Here is a 22,123-nt window from a genome sequence, read left to right as displayed (position 1 = left end):
GCCTAGAATTCAAGCGTTAGGGGAAGGGAAGGCATAAGCACTGGTAAGTACACTCTGCATGCATTTTCTGGAATTTGATTTCCTATAAACAAGTTTTAGTCAAAATACTTATATTTTGAGTTTTGTAAATGTGAACAATCAATCAGCAAATCTTATACTCCTTTCTTTTTAAATGTTTCTTCAACTTTTATGAGAATGTGGACTTTATAGTATGAATTGTGTATAGGCCCTGCCGTGAAAGCAATATAGATTATTTTTTACAGCTTTAGAAGATAAACTGACTATTGATGCTTTATAAATGTTCATGAAGTTTTTATTTGCTAACCTAGGGAGAAGTTGCTTTTGTGATTAATTTTATACTTGTGACAAACATATGAGCATAAGTTCCCTTGACAAATGTCTTGAAGTGTGTTATCGGAGGGTTCCTAAACACTGGTTGTAAAAGCATGTTTTAAAAAATTAAAATACATGAAAAATATAGAAACAAAATGACTAGTATTTCTCAGCTTTAGAAAAAAAGTCATTTGTTTTGCCTGAAGCCTTTGCTCTTGCAGAGAACATCTGTCAAAGCAGGCCCTTCAAACATGTTCAGCTTTGCCTGAGTGATTTATTTGTTCAAGTATTTGCTGAAGGGCTTTCTTGTTCATCTTTTCTTCCTTTTTTAATTTCTTTTCATCTTTAATAGTCTCCCTTGTTATTGCAGGGTTTCTGTTGCTCAGGCTTGTTGGGATTCTAACTTATTTAATAAGGAATGCAGTTATCCGCACTAGTGTGTTTAGTCACTGTAACTACTTGCCCAAATATCTTATAATAACAGTAAATTAAACCAGTTGTATGTGCCAGATGCTTTAAAAAATATTCAGCAACTTAACATGTAGAAAGCATATTTCCCCTACTAATTAATTGGCATTGTTTAAATTAGTCTTAACATGAGTTTATAGATTGTTTGTTACCTACTTAAACCTTGTCCCCTTTCTAAAAGTTGAATACAAAGACTATTTTTTGCTAGCTATGCATGTAAATGTTGATTATTTTATGTAACATTTAAAAAGCAAATTTGCTACTTGAGTTCAGTATTCAGGGCTTTTCTGAAAAAAGTAGGAAAATGAAAATGCTTTTTAAATGAACAGTTAAAATTAGCAAGTCAGTGTATATAAGCTTTGAGTTTTAATTGGCTTAGAACTTGTAAGTTTATACTTTCAATTACTTTAAAATTTTGAATATGACTGGTTGTAGAGCAATTTAATATCTTGAAATTATCAAGGAAAAAGTCAAATATTTTGGTAAAAAGCTATATAATTACTCTTTCCCTATTAATCAGAGGTTTAATAGTATAATTGTGAACAACTTCAAAATGAAACAAAAGAAGAAAACATTTACTTTGTTTTCATAGCTGCTGTTTTAAGAAATTCCTATGAGAATTAGTTGAAATTTTAATTATGTTACTCAGGCATACTTAACGGAAACTACAATACATTATACAAGGTGTGGCAAAAGTAGGTTTACAGTTGTGCATATGCGAAAATTTTTTCTTGGATGCTTATTTATCAATTATTGCATTATTTTCCATATGAACCACTGTAAGCCTACTTTTGCCCCAACATGTATAGTAAGAACAGCATGCAAAAGTCTAGTAAACTCTTAACTTTATTGTTGAAGCTTATTTAGTCTTCAGGATTTGGAATTTGGCAATTTTTATTAACTTTTATTAATATTTCACTAAAATGCCTACTAAGCCAACAAATTAATTACACCTACATTTTAATTATGATTTTGGTTAAAACTGAAGTCTCTATAACATTGGTGGGTTAAATGGAACCATTAGTATTTCATTGTCTTACTTTAAAAATAATTTGAATGTGAAAATTATGTTAGCCATGCCTTTGAAAACAAAAAAGTTATTTGAAAAGTTGTGCATCATTGTTAGGACTTTCTTTTCAGAGAATTGCAATTAAAAAATTAAATAAAATGATCCTAAATATACTAGTGACACTCACTTTACATGAGGAAAATTTGGTTTTTAACAAAAAATCAGTACATTAGATGAGGTTGTTTATGTTTTCAGCATTATACTCATTTTTTTCTTTGAATCAGAACTTAAATATTGTTTGTCAAAGTTTTCTTCATAACATTTTCATTTTACTTATTTTTTAGCTTAATAGCAGTAAAGTATATGCTTATTATAAGAAACCACATCATTAAATCATGTAAACTTTGGAAATACAGCAAGCCAAAAATGTCACTAGTTTTAAAACATGTACTGTTAATGTGGTAAAATTGGGATTTTTATTGCCAAATTTCACACATTTGATGGCATCAGTTCACCAACTACTTACTGAATTTTTTATTAGCCTTGTGTAAGGTGGGTTAGAGATGCAATTATGTCTATACATTGCATCTGTATACTTTATTCATGAGTAACTGATTCCTGAAAACTTCCTTTATGCATCTACCTCCTTACCATTTAGATCAGAATAGATATAGTTTTCCTTCTTGATTGTTAACCAGGCAACCCAGGTTGAGTTCATTTTTTAGTTTATTTAAGCTCTTCATTGAGCTATTCTGATCCACTAGAAACTTAGACCACAAACCCCAGTTTTTCTTTTTCTGCTTTGTTTTCCAGTAGTACTATAAAATTCTGTCTGAATTTGTCACTTAAAGTATTGTAATGCATACTGCTCTCTTCCTGATAGAGTGGCTTCAGTAATTTTTGTACAAAATTACAGTATTCAGCTTTGTTTTAATTTTTTTGAATTTGACAAACTTTTTTATTATAAATTTATTCTGAGTACTTTGTAGGCTGGTGCCAGGTATTTATAGCAATGAATAAGATTAGTACTCTGTTTTCAAGACTTTTACTTATTAGGTGAGGGATCAAATCTATGGGTAAACAATATCCCTCTTCCTATAGAAATTTAAAAAATTTTTGTGCTGTAAGAGTGACACACTGTGGCAAGAGAGAGGTACTCCAGTTTATGGCTATTGTGAAAGGAGAAAAATTCTTAGAGTGGTACTTGAGTTTTTTGTCAAAGAGGTAGTAACCAGGGCCATATTGATACTATTTTTTTCATGTAATTAATTTTCCAGCAAATAGAAATTACCTTTTTTTCTTTCTGGAAAAATAGCTTTACCATTTAAAAGAAAAAAGATTTGTTTTCCTTGTCTAAAATTGAAAGAGTACTTGCAAGAACAAGGAAGAAAGTCAAATTTAGTCAAAATTCTACTTAATTATTTAGCATTCATCTATTTATACATACATTTTTATATTTGACATGTAAATAGGATCATATTTTCTATGTCATCAAGAACTTAGATTTACTAGTAGATCCTGTATTTACAGAATACTTTGTGTTTCTTAAAAAAATTTTGGTGAAGCTAAGTAACTTACAGGATTGTTAAATGCTTTATGGCTTCAAAGAATAGTAAAAGAATAATAAGAATGTTCTTAGACCTTCCCTTCCACATACACACGTACTTAGTGAAGGATTGTGGAATTAAATATTAGGGTTTTTGCTTTTTTTTCCTCTTCTGGAGACTGTGGCTTCAGGCATTCACCATGGTCCAGCATTTGACATACTATCAGAGGCTATCCTACACTAGGCTGTCCCAAACCCCTGGTAACACAATTCTTTATACCAAGAAGGTTGGGAAAGCACCCAAATCTGCATGTGGTGTATGCCCTGGCCAACTTTTCAGAGTTCATGCTGTGAGGCCTAAAGTTATAATGAGGTTGTCAAAAAGGAAAAAAGGGCCTATGGTGGATCCATGTGTGCTAAGTGTGTTCATGACTGGATGAAGCATGCTTTCCTTATTGAGGAGCAGAAAATCATTGTGAAAGTGTTGAAGGCAGAAACACGGAGTCAGAAAGCTAAATAAATTTTTTTGAGTAATAAAAATAATTAAAAGGAAAAAAATTAGGGCTTTAAAAAAGTATTTTTATTTTTTATTTATGTATATATTTTTATTTATTTCAGAGAAGCAAGAGAGATAGAAACATCAAATATATATATCCTATCTAATAAAAGGGCAATATGCAAATTAACCATCACTCAATCACAAATATGGCAATGCCCAGTCCTCTCAGCCCTGCCAGAGTCCCCCAGTCCATGGGGGGTGGCCGCTCAAAGCGGGCAGTGTGAGCGGGCTGGCGGAATGCTTTCTTCATCACCGCGGCGACAAGGCAAGCATTCTGTGCCCGGCTGCGGATGGGCCTCTGGCCAGGCTTGGTGCATGGATGGGCCTCTGGGCCACAGAGAGCCTCTGGGCAGCGGACACGGAGCGGTCAGGCTGGCCAGACCCCACCCATGCATGAATTTATACACCGGGCCTCTAATATATATATATATATATATATATATATATTACCTAATAATAGACAAACATGTAAATTGACCGTACCTCTGCTACGCCCACCAGCCAATCAGGAGTGATATGCAAATTAACCCAACAAAGATAGCGGTTAATTTGCATACACAGGTGCCAAGCAACCAGGTCAAGCGGGACGCTTGCGTCATTGCCATGGGTATGACACAGCCGTTCCGCCCCACACCCGGTCTCTCAGAGCCTTTGGGCAGCGTGGGAAGGTGGGGCCTGAGTGGAAAGAGGCTGCTCCAGGGCTGGGCTGGAGTGGAAAGGTGGTGCTGGCAGCCAGGGAAAGGAAGGCCCATTCTAGCATGAATCTTCTTGCATTGGGCTTCTAATATCCTATCTAATAAACTGGTAATATGCAAATTAACCGTCACTCCATCACAAAGATGGTAGCGCCCATAGCCACAAGATGGGGAGGGTGGCTGCTGAGAGCAGGCAGCGTGAGCGGCCTGGTGGAATGCTTGCTTCGTCACCCTGGCGACGAGGCAAGTGTTCCATGCCCAGCTGCGGATGGGCCTCCTGCTTGGGGCGCAGATGGGCCTCTGGGTAGCGGGCGTGAAGCAGCCAGGCCCCTCAGAGAGCTACTGGCTCACAGATTCATGCGCAGGGATACTAGTGTGTGTGTGTGTGTGTGTGTGTGTGTGTGTGTGTGTGTGTGTGTTGTGTACACACACACACATATACACACACATATACCGTATTTTCTGGCGTATAAGACGACTGGGCATATAGAAGATTTTCCTGGGTTAAAAAGTCGTCTTATATGCCGGAAAATACGGTTTGTATATACAGATTTCAGAGAGGGAGAAAGAGATAGAAACATCAGTGACGAGAATCATTCATCGGCTGCCTGCTGCATGCCCCACACGGGATTGAGCCGCAACCCAGGACTGGGAATCAAACTGTGACCTCCTGGTTCATAGGTTGATGCCCAACCACTGAACCACACTAGCCTGGGCGAAGCATCAAATATTGAGAGAGAATCATTGATCAGCTGCCTCCTGCACGCCCCATACTGGGGATCAAGCCCACAACCCAAGCATGTTCCCTGTCCAGGAATTGAACAGTGACCTCCTGGTTCATAAGTCGACGCTAAACCACTGAACCATGCCAGCCAGGCTTATGCATCTATTTAGATTAACGAGTTAAAAAAATAGGCTTGTACTGCCCCAAAATCCATATCTATTCCTTTCCCCAGCCTATTTTTCATACTACAGTTATGTACATTGCTGAGCCATGTAGTATATAATACCATGTACACATATAATACCTTAATAAAAAAAATAAAAATAAAAAATAAAAAGACTACATTTTTCAGCCTTCCTTGTGGTAATTTGGCAAAGTTCTATCCAATAGGATGTAAACATAAATATATTACAATTTTTGGAAAGTGTTCTTTAAGTCTTTCACTTTTTCTAGGTAATACAAAAACACACACATAAAAACATAATCCTATTTTTTATTTTTCAGTTGCAGGCCTTATCTGCTGACATAACAGATATCATAATATTAATGTAGTATTAGCTCCTTTCTCATTATCTATCTCACCTCACAGGCCCATTTCCTATTCCCCAACCCTACCAATATAAGTTAATATGTAATCTTAGAGATCTTTTTTTAGTATCTACATTATGACTAAATGCTTTTCATTGCTGAGCCATGTAGTATACTACATGTTTGCTTTATTTCCTTACCGTTTTGTTTTCTCTAGTTGTTAGTTGCCTTGATTTTTCTGCTTGCTTAGTTTTCTGTGTACTTAATACTTCTACTCTATAGTCCTCCCCAGCTGTCTAAATTTACCTTCAATCTTTAGATACTTCAGGTATCCTTTTAGTTTTATATTCTTGAGGAAGTGTCTTTTAGTATCTTATGTCCTGCCCTGATTTAGACTGGTTGTGTTATAGGCAAGCTGATCAGCTGTGGCCTTGAGATCTCATTTCCTTGAAAACCTAAGGAATCCTGTTGCCTCTGTTGTGTTGGTCTCTTGTTTCTGAATTTCATGCATGTCTTTTCATTTATTCCCTTGGTTTTGCAAGGGCTTACCAGGGAGTGGGTGAATAATACAGTGGAGCTAAATGGCCTGGTTTTGGATCCCAGTTTTGACATTTTCTAGTAATTTATATAACCTTAAGCAAATTCTCTCTGTTTCTCTATGTTTTCATCTGTAAGTGGGTACAGTTATGGTACTGACCCATATGGAAGTCTAAGCTCTTGAAAAATGTTAGCTGCAGATATCCACAATATTTTGCATTGGAAGTGCTGTATATGCATTTGTAGTTTTCTGCTTCTCTCCCAATATCAGTTCTAGCCATATTGTGTGAAACATTTTTGATCAAACCATTTTTCTCGCTTTTTTAACTCCCTCAGGGCTTTTAAACAGATTTATGGCTGGTCATATTACCCACAATATATTAAGACTACATTGGGGGGACAATGGTAAGATATGTACACATATAATACCTTAATAAAAAAAATAAAAATAACAATTAAAAAAAAAGACTACATTTTTCAGCCTCCCTTGTGGTAATTTGGCAAAGTTCTATCCAATAGGATGTAAACATAAATATATTACAATTTTTGGAAAGTGTTCTTTAAGGATCTCTTCTTCCTGTTGGTTGAGATGTTATTGTGATAATGAGAACCACATATTGAGGATATTGAAGAATAAAGTAGAATTCTTGATTTTGGAACTACTGTGCCATATCTGAACTGCTTCCTCAGGTCCTCATTTGTATGACAGAGAAATACACTTACGTTTTATTTACACTTCTGATGTTTTGGGTTTATTATCACACATAACTGAACTGTATCCTATTAGATTCATCATTCAAACTTTTTCCTTGAAAATCTATCTATTTTATATTCATGGACAGTGTAGTGTATTGCTCACTACCAGATAGACCAAAATTCTAAACTAGCAGCAATAATTTGGATCATCTCTAATGTTGGTTGGCTTGTATGGGGTTAGGGGAGGAAGAGTGGGAAACTCAGACTGTTGTACTTCATTGCCCATACAAGAATTTCAAACATAAAAATTAGAATAGTATAATGAACCTCCCATGTGTTCATCACAAGCTTCAGTTACCAGCTGATGTCTGATCTTGTTTTATCTATACCCTCATCTACTCCCTTCCATCTCTTACTATTTGTAAGCAAATTTCAGAATTCAGTTTTTATTCCTAAAAATTCAAATACATACTCAAAAAAGGTTTTTTATCTCTTAAAACCACAGTAACATTGTCACACCTAATAAATGTCATCAATAATTCCTTAATATTAGAAAATACCCATTCAAGTGTTCAAATTACTATTTCCTCATAAATGTCATAAATATTTTTTATTTTTTTAGAGTTAGTTAGAATTAGGATCCAAATAAGGTTCACATATTGAGCTTGTTTGATAGGCCTTTGTAACTATTTTAATCTGTAGGTTCCTCATCCACCTATCTCTTTCTTTTCCTGTAATATCTTTGGTGAAAAAAACTGGATCATTTGTTGTATAGCTTCCTAGTCTGAACTTCTCTGGTTAAACCTCCCTGGTATAGTTTAACACAAACATGTTTTTCTGAACCAGTGAATTTCTGTGAAGTTATAACTAAAAGGTTAAATGCTCCCACCAGTACTATTACAAGGTTGGTGTTATGTTGTTTCATCAGGAGACACTAGTGTGTGGTTGTTCCTTTTTTGTAATATTAGCTTATCTCTTACTTCTCTAGGTTCTGTCCTAATGAATTAATCTTCTGTGAGTCAAAATGGTTCTTTCTTATTTCTGAGCTTATTACTCTGAAAGGACTTCCTAGATTCTAGATTTTATTAGTCTCCTTGTGAAAAAAGTGCCCATTAAATTTGTTGTTTCCCTTATAATACCAGTTGTTAACACTTAAAATTATTTGTTGCATGTCTTTTCCGATGACCATAAACCACATGAGGACAGGGACTGTGTCTACATACCAGGTACCTTCACCAGTCATGGTAGTACTTGCTAAAAATAAGAACATAATAAATGGTATTTGGTTGCAGTTTAAAAGTTTTTTGTTCGTTTAACTTAAATTTTAATTATTTAGGAAGGTACTAGTTATAGTGAAAAGAAAAGAACATGGATTTTAGAATCTCTTATCTTTGTCACCTTAAAAATTGAAGCTTCACTTTATTGATCCAGAACTGGTAGACTGATCTTGTTATTGCTGTGAAGATTTAATGTTAGAGAATAAAAGACATCTAGTAGTTTATAGCATATAAAAAGTACAGAGTACATGTTCTTTCTGTATTTCCTAGTTATTCGTGTTGGTTCTTTCACACACATCACAAACACACTCACACCACAGTAGGCATGAGATTATTTTTTGTTCTGATGGAACCCCCTTAAAATCTTCAAGGCACTGATTCTCATATATCCTGCTGTTTACATATAAATCTTTTCTCTGGAAAGCACAGAGTGAGAGGTCACATTGTGATTATGAATGTTTTCCTTGTGAAAATGTAAAGTAGTGTGCAAATAACTTTATATTTCACAATGCCATTTTGTGATATGGTCAATTTTTATTTTTAACCCTGCAGTACAATGGTGTTCAAATAGATTGGAGATTTTCTTTCTTGCCAACTTATTCTAGGTTAGATATGAAAAACATTATTTTTATAAATTGCATTTTTATGAAATTACCTTGTATGTCCTATAAGCATTTAATCTCTATTGCTTGAGATTCTCTGTGAATATAGAAATAAATTCATAGAGATTATTTAGAATTGTTAATGTGATTCGTAACATGAAAGAATATGCTAAATAAGATTGACATAAATCAAACCACATGTGTGGTTTTATCCTAACAGATGATTTTACTTTATTTTTCTTTATTCCATTCTGGATTGTGGACTGTTTCTTTTTGCCCAACAAACTTTCAGATAGCTATTTGGCTTTCTAATCATTTCACTAAGGATTTTTGTAATGTTTTTCAGCATATATTTTTTCAACTACCTATTTGGAAAATTTTAATTCTATTAATAGCTTTTACATTATGAAGTATTCATTGTGTCCTTTAGAAAAAATAAGTAGAAATGTATTTTTAAAGAAATTGTTACTAAAACAGGTGTATTGAAATTAATTTTTGGAAAATCTTTTATCAAATTATTGAATTGGTCATAGTTAACTCTTTTTAAAAATATATTTTATTGATTTTCTACAGAGAGGAAGGGAGAGGGATAGAGAGTTAGAAACATCTATGAGAGAGAAACACCGATCAGCTGCCTCCTGCACACCCCCCACTGGGGATGTGCCTGCAACCAAGGTACATGCCCTTGACCGGAATCGAACCTGGGACCTTTCAGTCCGCAGGTCGACACTCTATCCACTGAGCCAAACCAGTTTTGGCAGTCATAGTTAACTTTTGATTCATGCATTATCTTTCCAAGTAATAGTCTAAGCTTAAGAGTAAAATACCAAGTGACAACAAATAATTAGAGTTTTGAAAGCTTAGGGATTGTCCTGATGATAGGTAGGGGAAAATATGTTTTAGGAAGATTAATCATTTATTAATATATCATAGTCATAGGAAGTGGCAAAAATGGCTAGAGATCAGGTATGCAGTTATTACATTTGGTGTTATTACCCTTGGTAATAAAGGTGAATCTGAGATTTTAAAGACAAAACTTGAGACATTATAAGAAAACAGCTACCAGGGTCACAGTTACAAGTATGGAATTGTGCATTCTGGGGAGAAAGATATTGTATGTCAGTGTGCTAAGTTTGAGGTCACAGGATTGTCAAAGTGAAACAGAAATATAAATGTAAATATGAAGAATCAGGTTTTCTTAGCATTTGATTAAGGTCATTAGTAAATTTTTAAATTGAACTTTTTCCTCAAAAGAAAGAAAATGATACTGGCTTTCTATTTACTAGATCTGAACTGTTAAATTGTTTTCTTTTTATGCCATAGTTCACAAAGATGTCCAAAACTAATGGCTTATCAGAAGATTTGATATGGCACTGTAAAACATTGATCCAAGAAAGAGATGTAGTTATAAGGCTTATGAACAAATGTGAAGACATTTCAAATAAATTGACGAAACAAGTTACCATGCTCACTGGAAATGGAGGTGGATGGAACATAGAACAACCCTCTATTTTGAATCAAAGGTAATATTTGTTGTACACACCTATTCATTATTTCACCACAGTTGAATACAATTCCTGAATTTATTTCTATAATATGCCTAGGGAACTTAAATGTGGAAGTGATATGAAAATTAATGTTAAAAGGGAAGCCCAAGGTTTTTCATATGGCACATAGGTGGTATATGATTTGCTTTCCATTGACTTCCCTCCTTCCCCCAATTAGGATATTTTACTCCATCATACCATAAATTAGAGAGAGGAAATATTATAGTCTTATACGACCTAGATTTTCCTTGTCTGATTACATATACAGATAATTTCATATATAATCACAGACACTGAAAAGGTGGTTTTAGATATGCCTTTCCATAATTTGATACTTATAAAAATCAGCTGCTTAATTGCATCAATGTAAAAATTTCTGTATTAGCTTAATGTCTTCCTTTTTTTAATTTTTAGAATGAGAGAGAGGGAGACACACTGATCTGTTGTTCCACTTAGTTATTATGCATTCACTAGAGACCCAGTGCATGAAAATTCATGCACTGGAGCAGGGGAGGGGGGGGTTCCTCAGCCAGCCTGGCCCCTCTCACAGTCCAGGAGCCCTCAGGGGCGGGAGGCGACCAGCGATCAGGGGAAGGCGATGCCCCCATCACACCTCTGCTACTGCCATTGCCGGCAGCGCAAGCCTTTGCCAGCCCTGATTACCTGAGCCTCGGGTGGCCCTGGGCCGCTGGGCAGCCACCATCTGAGGCTAGCCTGTGCCTTGGGCTGGTCCTGGGGGGCTTAGGGTGGGTCTGGCTGCAGTGCATACCTGCCGCCACCACCACCCACCCCCCCACCCCCACACACACACAGGGTTGAAAGGACTGGGGGACTCCGGCAGGGCTGAGGGGGCTGGGCGCCTCCATCTTGTGGCTCTGGGTGCCGCCATCTTTGTGACGGTGTGACTGGAAATTTGCATATTCCCTCTTTATTAGATAGGATTGGTTGAGTCTTGTATGTGCCCTGACCTGGCACATAAATTTGGCGTATCTGGACAACTTAACCAGCTGAGCTATTCAGCCAGGGCCTTTTTTTAATCATAAATCAAATGAAATGGTTAAAATATCCTGTATCTATGATTAAATGTTTTAAATGCTTTCAATAGCCCAGATTTGTAATTTTTTTTTTTTTTTTAGGGTAGAACAACATCAAAAATAAAAAGGGCACTTTCATTAAATAGATTATATAAGGAAAGATTATTCCCCCAAACTGTTACTCTCAGTAAATACCTTGTTATAATTCTTGCAAAAAGTAGACCCTAAGTTTTAAGTGGTTTGGGAACTCAGAATGTTCAGAATATTTCCCTTTTTTAAAAATGTGCAAAATTGTTTACTGTGATGATATTTATAGGTGGCAAAAACATGAAAACAATCTTAAGTTCCAAAAATCAGAGAGGAGTTAGAATGAATTATGAGGTACATCTATTCAGTATATTTCTGATAGGTATTTAAATAAGATTAGCACTAGGGCCCTGACCAGGTGGCTCAGTTGATTGGAATGTCATCCTGTACACCAAAAATGTTGCAGGTTTGATTCCCTATTAGGACACATACCTAAGTTTCGGGTTCAATCCCTGCTTGGGGCGTGTATGGGAGTCAACTGATCAATGTTTCTCTCTCCCCTACCTCTCTCTCAAATCAATAAACATATCCTGGAGTGAGGATTGAAAAAAAAAAAAAAAAAGACTAGGGTCTCCTTAAAATTAATTACCTTAGTTGGTGATTTTATTTACTTCTTTTGGTAGTGTTCTAAGTTCCTGACCAAAGCATATTTGCTGATCATTGGCTAATTAAAAGTCAAGGTGTGGTTACTGGCCTTTAATAGTAAGCTACAATATTTTCTGTGCCCTTCTAGGGTGCTATGGGATGGTGTGTAGGGAAACGTGATGCAGTTCCCACAAAGAAGCTCTTTTCTCTGTTGCATAGAAAGAACTATGGTCAAGTCAGCAAATTCATCTCTTAAAAGTGTAGTTGGAGCTGGTCCTTCTTATTCTACAGCATTGGATGTGGGGAGTTCTTCACTCTACAAGACTTGCCCAGTTGAGTCTACTTTATCTTAATTTGGAGTTTAAAAAATTGAGTGCTTTATTGCATCACTTAAAAATTTTTTTCTTAAATCCACATTTACAAAGTCCTGTTGTTTGTAAATAGTATGATCTGGTAAAAAATTGCCCTTTCCATTAAAATGAGGATTTTTAATATAATATTTAATAGATGATAAAAGTAGTTTTTTTAAAAAAGGTTTTTTATTGCATCTAGTCCAAGGTACAACTTCTAAAAACCTTTATAGATATTCTCTATAGAATATTTATAGATGTACTTTTAGGGGGTAAAATTTGTTGTCTTGGTTTTTGTTTTTAACCAAGGTAGGAATTGGACAAGCAATTTTAGTTGTTATACTAGCCAGGCATCAAAAAGTAGTGTTTTGCCTCAGGAAAGGATTTATTAGCACAAAGGAAAATGTTAGACTATGCTGATGAATAAGCTACCATGCTCTTCCTTAACAGAGCAAAATCTCTGTAGCAAAGTTTACTTTGAAGCAAAATTTTACTATGTTTATTTTCCTATTACAAGTTTATATGAATTACATAAGATGGAAAATGACTTCCAGAGATCAAGGAAATACACACATACCATAACTCCTCATTAAAAATAAGATCTTAGCAGGGAAAAATAAGATTTTTCATATGTATCTCAAAATCACTACATTCATAATCTTTATCTTAAAATGTCAAAACTAAAATTGCCTAAAGTTAAAATATAATATATGAGAGAAAAAGATAAAAAAAACTCAGTATATCCCCTTTTTTATTCTTATCATAGATATGTAGCCATCTGTCAAGCTTTAGCAGTTTATCTAAAATTTATTAAACTGTTTTAACTGAAGAGATTTATCAATGTTTAATATAAAATGTGTTGATCTTGTTCTCCCTCAACTTGACAGAATGGTTCCCTGTCCTATTCCTACACAGTTGCTATGAAACCATTTGACAGTGGTATGAATGCAAATCTATACTGTAGGTGTGGTTTGACTAACTCAAAATACCATGTTGATGCAAATATTTTAGTAGTTTGGATACACACCAAAATACTGTTGTGGCAGTATTTTCAGCAATGCTGTTACACTCATGGGACATAAAACTTTGGTCAATTAACATCCTTAATCTGTTTCATATGAACTACTTCAAACCAGGCTCTGTAGCCCTGTATTTTTCTGTATTTTAAACTCAGATTTAACACATTGTATGTACTCCTGTTGTTTCTAATTCTTACCTTTCAGAAATAATTTCTTTTTTTTTAATTGTCTAAAGTTTTACATATGTCTCCTTTTTCCCCAATTGACCCCGCCCCCTCCCCCAGACATTCCCACCCTGGGCAAGCTTCCATTGCCCCAGCGTCTGTGTCCATTGGTTACACTATTATGCATGCATACAAGTCTTTTGGTTGCTCTCTAAACCCCCCACCCCCACCATTTGTCTCTGGATCTATTCTTGTTCATCAAATTATGCTGATCATTATATCCTACAAATGAGTGAGATCATGTGATATTTATCTTTCTCCGACTGGCTTATTTTGCTTAGCATAATGTTCTTCAGTTCCATCCATGCTGTTGGAAATGGTAAAAGTTCCTTCTTTTTTATAGCAGCATAGTATTCCACTGTGTACTAGTAGATGTACCACAGTTTTTAAATCCACTCATCTGCTGATGGGCATTTAGGCTGTTTCTAAAGCTTAGCTATTATAAATTGTGCTACTATGCACATAGGGGTGCATATATCCTTTCTGATTGGTGTTTCTGGTTTCTTGGAATATAATCCTATAAGTGGGGTTACTGGGTCAAATGGGAGTTCCATTTTTAACTTTTTGAGGAAACTCCATACTGTTCTCCACAGTGGCTGCACCAGTCTGCATTCCCACCAGCAGTGCACGAGGGTTCCTTTTTCTCGCCAGCACTTGTCTTTGTTGATTTGTTGATGATAGCCATTCTGACAGGTTTGAGATGGTACCGCATTGTTGTTTTGATTTGCATCTCTTGGATGATTAGTGACTTTGAGCGTGTTTTCATATGTCTCTGGGCCTTCTGTATGTCCTCTTTCAAAAAGTGTCTATTTAGGTCCTTTGCCCATTTTTTTGACTGGATTGTTTATCTTCCTTTTGTTAAGTTGTATGAGTTTTCTGTAAATTTTGGAGATTAAACCCTTATCTGAAATATCATTGAAAATATGTTCAACCATGCAGTTGGCTTTCTTGTTGTTTTGTTGGTTTCTTTTGCTGCACAGAAGCTTTTTATTTTAATGTATTACCATTTGTTTATTTTCTCCTTAGTCTCCATTGCCCTAGGAACTGTGTCTGTAAAGATATTGCTACTTATGATATGTCTGCTATTTTGCTGCCTATGGAGTCTTGTAGGATTTTTATGGTTTCCCATCTTACATTTAAGTCCTTTAGCCATTTTGAGTTTGTTTTTGTGTATGATGCAAGTTGGTGACTAGTTTCATTTTTATTTTTTTTTTTTTTGCATGTATCTGACCAAATTTCCCAGCACCATTTATTGAAGAGACTGTCTTGACTCCATTGTATGCTCTTGCCTCCTTTGTCAAATATTAATTGAGCATAATGGCTTGGGTCGATTTCTGGGTTCTCTGTTCTGTTCCATTGGTCTGTATGTCTGTTCTTGTGTCAGTACCAGGCAGTTATGAGAACCGTGGCTTGGTAATATAGCCTGATTATCTGGTATGTGTTTCCTCTAACTTTGTTCTTGCTGTGGCTATTCGGGGTCTTTTTTTATTCCAGCTGAATTTTTGGAGAGTTTGTTCTAGATCTTTGAAATATGCCATTGGTATTTTAATGGGGAGTGCATTGAATCTGTAGATAGCTTTGGGTAGTAGGAAATTTTAATGATGTTGATTCTACCAATCCATGAACATGGTATGTTCTTCCATTTGTTTATGTCTTCCTCTATCTCTTTTTTGAATGTCCTGTAGTTTTCTCAGTACAGGTCTTTTTCCTCCTTAGTTAAGTTTATTCCTAGGTATCTTAATTTTTTTGGTGCAATGGTAAATGGGATTGTTTTTTTTCATTTCTCGTTCTGTGAGTTCATTATTGGTATATAAAAAGGCCATAGATTTCTGGGTGTTAATTTTGTATCCTGCTAGATTGCCAAATTCATTTATTAGGTCTAATAGTTTTTTGATGGAATCTTTAGGGTTTTTTCTGTATACTGCATATAAGGACAATTTTACTTCTTTTCCAATTTTGATGCCTTTTATTTCTTTTCCTTGTCTGATCACTATGGCTAGCATTTCCAGTACTATATCAAACAGGAGTGGTGAAAGTGGGCATACCTGTCTTGTTCCCATTCTTAGGGGAAATGAGTTTAGTTTTTGTCCATTGCGTATGATGTTGGCTGTAGGTTTGCCATATAAGGCTTTTATTATGTTGAAGTATGATTCCTCTATTCCCACTTTGCTGAGAGTTTTTATCAAGAAAGGGTGTTTAATTTTCTCAAATGCTTTTTCTGCATCGATTGATATGATTATGTGATTTTTGTCTCTCAGTTTGTTTATGTGATGTATCACATTTATTGATTTGCGGATATTGTACCATCCTTGCATCCCCAGAATAAATCCCACTTGGTCATGGTGTATAATCTTCCAAATGTAATGCTAAATCCAATTTGCTAGAATTTTGTTGAGGATTTTAGTATCTATGTCCATCAAGGATATTGCCTGTAGTTCGCTTTTTTTGTGGTGTCTTTATCTGGTTTTGAAATGCTGGCTTCATAGTTAGTTCTTCTTTGAATGCTTGGTAGAATTCCCCTGTAAAGCCATTTGGACCAGGGCTTTTGTTTGCTGGAAGATTTTTGATTACTGCTTCAATCTCCTCGGTAGTTATCGGCCTATTCAGGTTTTAATCATTTGTATTTCTGTGGGATCGGTTGGTATGTTACTTCACCTCTTTCATTTCTGATTTTGTTTATTTGGGTCCTCTCTCTTTGCTTCTTGGTGAGCCTGGCTAGAATTTCATCATTCTTGTTAAAAAAAAGCCATGATGCTTTTTATTTCTTCTTTGATCTCTTTGTTAACCCAATCATTGTTTAGTAGCATGCTATTTAGCCTCCAGGTGTTTGATATTTTTCATTGTTTTTATTGTAGTTGATTTCTAGTTTTATGCCATTGTGATCTGAGAAGATGCTTGGTATGATTTCTATCTTCTTGAATTTGAAGAGACTTTGCCTGTGTCCCAATATGTGGCCTGTCTTTGAAAATGACCCATGTGCACTTGAGAAGAATGTATATGGTGTTCTGTGGCTTTGGGGTGAAATGTTCTGAAGATGTCAATTAATTCCATCTGATCCTAGTGAGTCATTTAGGATTGCTGTTTCTTTGCTAATTTTTTGTTTAGAGAATTTATCCAATTGTGTTAGTGGGATATTAAAGTCCCCTACTATGACTGTATTGCTGTCAATCTCTCCCTTGATATCCTCCGGAAGTTTTTTTTATATATGTGGGTGCTCCTGTATTGGGTGCATGTATGTTTACCAGAGTTTTATATTCTTGTTGAATTGCTCCCGTTAGTATTATGAAGTGCCTTCCTTATCTCTTTTTATGTCCTTCACTTTGAGATCTCATTTGTCAGATATAAGTATTGCTACCCCAACTTCTTTTTCATTTTCATTCGCCTGAAAACCTTTTTCCATCCCTTCACCCTCAGTCTGTGTGCATCTTTTTTTCTGAGGTGGGTTTCCTGTAGATGATAGATATATGGATCATGTTTACTTATCCACTCAGTTACCCTATGCCAGTGATGGCGAACCTATGACACGCGTGTCAGCACTGACACGCATAGCCATTTCTGATGACACGTGGCCGCATGCCAAGGATGTGAAACATTTGCTGCTCCTGAGGATGAAACATTTGCGACTAGAGTCTTGGAGTTAGTTTTTTCCTCAAAGTGACACACTACCTGAGTTATGCTCAGTTTTTTGGCGAAGTTTGACACACCAAGCTCAAAAGTTTGCCCATCACTGCCCTATGCCTTTTGACTGGGGCATTTAATCCATTTACATTTAAAGTTATTATTGATAGGTACTTCTTTGTCGCCATTTTTATTCTTTACCCCTGTGTTCCTTCCTTGTTTCCTATTTTTTCGTTTTAGAACAGACCCTTTAGCATTTCTTGTATTGCTGGTTTGGTGATAATAAACTCCCTTAGACCTTTCTTGTTTGTGAAGCTCCTGATTTCACCCTCAACTTTGATTGATAGCCTTCCTGAATCCAGTATTGTTGGATTCAGACCCTTGCTTTGCATGACTTTGTATATTTTATTCCATTCCCTTCTGGCCTGATGTGTTTCTGTTCAGAAATCAGTCAATAGTCTGATGGGAGATCCCTTGTAGGTAACTTTCTCTCTCTGGCAGCCTTTAAGATTCTTACTTTGTTGTTTGTGTTTGCCAATCTATATATATAAAAAGCCAGCGACCAGAACACCATAACGACCGGCCGCTATGATGCCCACTGCGGCCAGCAAATTGGCCCAATTGGGAGTTGGGCGAGCTGGCCAACCTTCTGCATCCCCTCCCCCCAGTCGGCCCCGCCCCTGATGGGACTCTCCCACCGTGATGAAGGTCAGGGCAGCTGGCTGGCCCCACCCCTGATCCCCCACCCCACCCCTATCAACCTGCAGCCCCTCCCCTGATCACTCCCCCCACCCCGATCAGGAGCAGGGCCAGCCGGCCAACTGCCTGCGGCCCCTTCCACTCCCTCCCAGCCATCCCCACCCCTGATCAGCCCCCACCACCCCGATTGACCCAAGGCCTCTCCCCTCAGCCAGATCCCCTCGATTGGCCCCACACACACCATTCAGTGGTGGGGCTGACCAGCCCACCACCCATAGCCCCTCCCCATAGCCAACACCACCCCAATCAGCCCCCACACCCCAGTCAGGTGGAGCCTGCCGGCCAATCAACCGCAGCCCCTCCCCCCAGCCAGCCGGCCAGCCTCCCGCTGTCTCCTCCTCCCAACAGGCCCAGTTCCATTCTGCCCTGATTGGCCCAGCCCCCCCACCCATGCCCGAATTCGTGCATTGGGCTTCTATTTTAATTATAATGTGCCTTGGTGTCGGTCTTTTTGGATTGATCTTGTTTGGGACTCCGTTAGCTTCTTGTACTTGTGTGAGTTTTTTCTTCTTCCCAATATCAGGGAAGTTTTCTGTCATTATTTCTTCAAATACGTTTTTTATTCCTTGATGAGTTTTCCTCTCCTTCTGGGACCCCTATAATTCAGATGTTGTTTTGTTTCATGTTGTCACAAAGTTCCCTTAGGCACCTTTCCTGTTTTTAAAGTTGTTGTTTTTTTCCAGTTTCTGCTCTGCTTGAGTATTTTTTCCTACCTTGTCTTCTAGCTCACTGATGCGGTCCTCTGCTTCTTCTAGTCTACTGTTGATGCTTTCTTTCTACTGTGTTCTTTATTGCAGCAATGTCATTTTTCTTTTTTTTCTTTTTTTTTTTTGGTTTTTCTTCATTTCCTCTTTTTCTTACACATATTGAATTTGTCTTCCATCTTTTTCAGTGTCCTTATCTCTGAATTCTTTCTCTGACATATTGCTTGCCTCCATTTCATTTACTTCCTTTTTCAGTGGTTCCCCCTTTTCTTTTGTGTGTGGGCTGGTTCTTTGTCTCCCCATGTTTACTCCCCTCAGGGTGTCTAGTTATGTAGCTCTCTCTTTCCTGTGGTGACTTAAAGGCACAAAGTACAACATGACAAGAAACAACTCATGGGGCACCAAACACAAATGTATTCCAGATACCAATAACCCAAAATAAAGGTGACCACCAGAGAAAAGAGAATTAAGGAAGAGAAAAGAGTGCAAAAATGATATCGAGGGGAAAAAATTATATTTAGAAAAGGAAAGAACATAAGAGAGAAAAGAAAGAGAAGAAAAATGAAGGGAGGAAATATATATATATGGGGAGAAAACTAAAAAAAACTAACAGCTAATCCAAAAAATGCAAACAACAAACACCCAGCTGAATCTGAGGAGGCAGAGCTCTCCCTAGGCGATCTCTGACCTTTCTGTTCACAGATTGCCTCGCCAGCCGTGTTTATTTTGCTAATTCCAGGTGGATGTTGTTTGATTCAGGTGTTTCTTCTATCTGCTCTGTGGGAAGGGGCAGAGACCATCCTCGTATTTGGCGCCACTTTGTCTCCCTCTGGACAAACTTCTTAGGTGCCTAAGGCCAGGGAGGTTGGAGTCTCGGTGTTTGTGGGTTCACAGCTGAGGCAACTGGTCCCTGGGCCATGTGGTTGTAGGGTCCCAGGAGGTATCTGATGTCTCCCCGGTTGGAGGTAAGGCTGGGCTTCTTATCACAGCCGCTCTCCCCTTCAAGATGACATGGTCTGTGTGGCAGAGCCGGCCGCTCTGGGAGAGATTTCAGCAGTAGTGGAGACTGCCCAGCCAGGGGAGCCTGGTCCGCCAGTCCCCAACAGTCCTATGGAATATAGTTGTCCCTCACTCACAAATACAGACACTCCCCGCACATCCATGCACTCTTGTTTCGTGCTCTCACTATCTTGCAGCCTGCTGTCCCATCGGCTACCATCTTTGACCCCCCTACTTGTAATTTAGATAAATTTAACAGAGGAGGAAATACATTTGCACACACACAAATACATAGGAATATGGATTTCTATGTTACAAGATCTGTATATTGCACTGTGTGCCCACCACCCAATACTTACACTTTTAAAACAAATATTTCAAAAGTAGTTAATGTCCTAATCAAAATAGCTATCAGAGCTGCATTGTGATTATGGATGAAAAAATTTTATTTGAATGAAAAATTCTATGTAGTAGAATCTTAAAATTTCCTCATCACTTTTTAAAGTTTTATGTGTAGTGAAAAATATTGTAATAGACTTGTTTCTCAACATGTGTTGATAATGAAGAAATTCAGTAACTTTTATTTGTTAAGAGTATTTTTTGGCTCTTTGTGATTTACATTGGGATAGCATATTCACCTTTGAATACATTTATAAGTGAAGTAGTGTGCTGACCTCATCACGTTTCATCACTTTCATGGCATGTGTGTGGGATGATTTAAGCATTGTGAATGATTCAAAAATAAGAAGAGGCCTCAGTTTTGACCATAGAGTGGGGGGGGGGGGGGTCAGAGTGAGAGAGAGAGAAAAAACTCTTTCATGTTTGCTGTTGAATGGTTAGGAGCTGAGCACTGGATCGGTCCTGGATTGGATACTGGCTCTGCCACTGCACACAGGGGTTTTGTTAGCTACATGACATTGGACAAGTTACCTCTCTGAGTTCCAGAGAACTTCTCATCTGGGAAATAGATGATAATAGCATCTACTTTATAACGTAGATGAAATGAAGTAATAATGCATGTGAAGCCCATAGCAAAGTGTCTGAAATATTGTGAACATTCCAATACTGGAACCTATTCTCATCATTACTGTAGTAGAAAGAATTCATTTGGATCTGGAAGTTAAAATATCTATGATATCTTGTATTTATGATTACTTTTGTAGCGAGCAGCGTAGGAAAAATGTTTTGTCCAAAAAGTAATGAACTTTAAAATGAACTATAAAGATTTTAGCAATACTGCTGATTTTCCCCCTGCCTAAACTTTTCATTTTTTCCAATGAAAAATGTTTTATGGATGTATTCCCCACTGTTGAAACATAGATTCTGATTTAAGAAGGCTATCATTCTGTCCTACGTCTTTTACCCTTTTCGAGTAGTGGTATCTTGATTTCAGAATCTACCCATTAACTGTGTATTATGCTATACCTATGTCCAGACCCCTTCCATGTGATAAGATGTGTGTAACAGGAAATTAAGAGGACAGGGTTAAAAGCTGGAAGATGGGGGGGCATGGCCTTGTCCTAGGTTTTCATGTTAGATGGATTTTATGCTGTCCTAATGAGAATGAGAAAAGGCTTCCAAGTGAGGCAGACAAATTATGCTCATGTATTTTTATCTTCATACTTTTAAGTTTCTTAATGTGCTAAAATTCAAATCAGTACAATACAATTTTCTAGTATAAACATTAACTTAGAAATGTTATCATAGTTAATATTGCAGTTATTTAGTTAATTTGTTGACATTACATTATGACTAAATATGGGAATATTTTTTAAAAAAATTCTTATTGCCAGAAGAAATAAATCAACAAATACAGGATAAAATTTGACAAGACAGAAAAAAAAAAAAACACATTATATTTTGTACTGATTTTTTAAGTACATATAAATAGTTCATAACAGTAAATTAAAAGGTAAGATTAGACCTAGTATTTCAGTTTTTGTGTGCATTGTAAACCTAAATCTCATGTGAGAAAAACTAATGGAAGTATAAATCTATAACACTTGGTAACTCTCTCTTTATCAGTTTATCACTCAAGCCCTATCAGAAGGTTGGTTTGAATTGGTTGGCATTGGTACATAAACATGGACTCAATGGCATTTTGGCAGATGAAATGGTAAGTAATAACTCTATTTCTAGGATTTTTCATTAAAAGACATTCTTGCTGTCATTAAAGAAATGAAATTTTCCCTTAACTGTAGTTTACTTCCCTCACTTCAGTAT

The 22,123-nt window shown here is 36.7% G+C and overlaps 1 protein-coding gene and 1 pseudogene across 2 annotated transcripts in view; both read left to right on the top strand.

The window, feature by feature from the left end:
* SMARCAD1 (SWI/SNF-related, matrix-associated actin-dependent regulator of chromatin, subfamily a, containing DEAD/H box 1) overlaps positions 1–22,123 on the top strand; it is a 104,305-nt gene that overhangs the window by 59,022 nt on the left and 23,160 nt on the right. For both annotated transcript variants that reach the window (XM_008143546.3, XM_054727342.1), the window contains 2 exons: positions 10,298–10,497; positions 21,926–22,016. In XM_008143546.3, the coding sequence (XP_008141768.2) occupies positions 10,298–10,497; positions 21,926–22,016 (291 nt within the window). The remainder of the gene's footprint in view (positions 1–10,297; positions 10,498–21,925; positions 22,017–22,123) is intronic.
* LOC103287845 (60S ribosomal protein L34-like) lies at positions 3,557–3,876 on the top strand (annotated as a pseudogene).

This window comes from Eptesicus fuscus, chromosome 2 (genome assembly GCF_027574615.1).
Source record: "Eptesicus fuscus isolate TK198812 chromosome 2, DD_ASM_mEF_20220401, whole genome shotgun sequence".
NCBI classification, from domain to species: Eukaryota; Metazoa; Chordata; class Mammalia; order Chiroptera; family Vespertilionidae; genus Eptesicus; species Eptesicus fuscus.
Note: the sequence above shows the minus strand (reverse complement) of the source record. Positions and strands in the feature narration are given on the sequence as shown.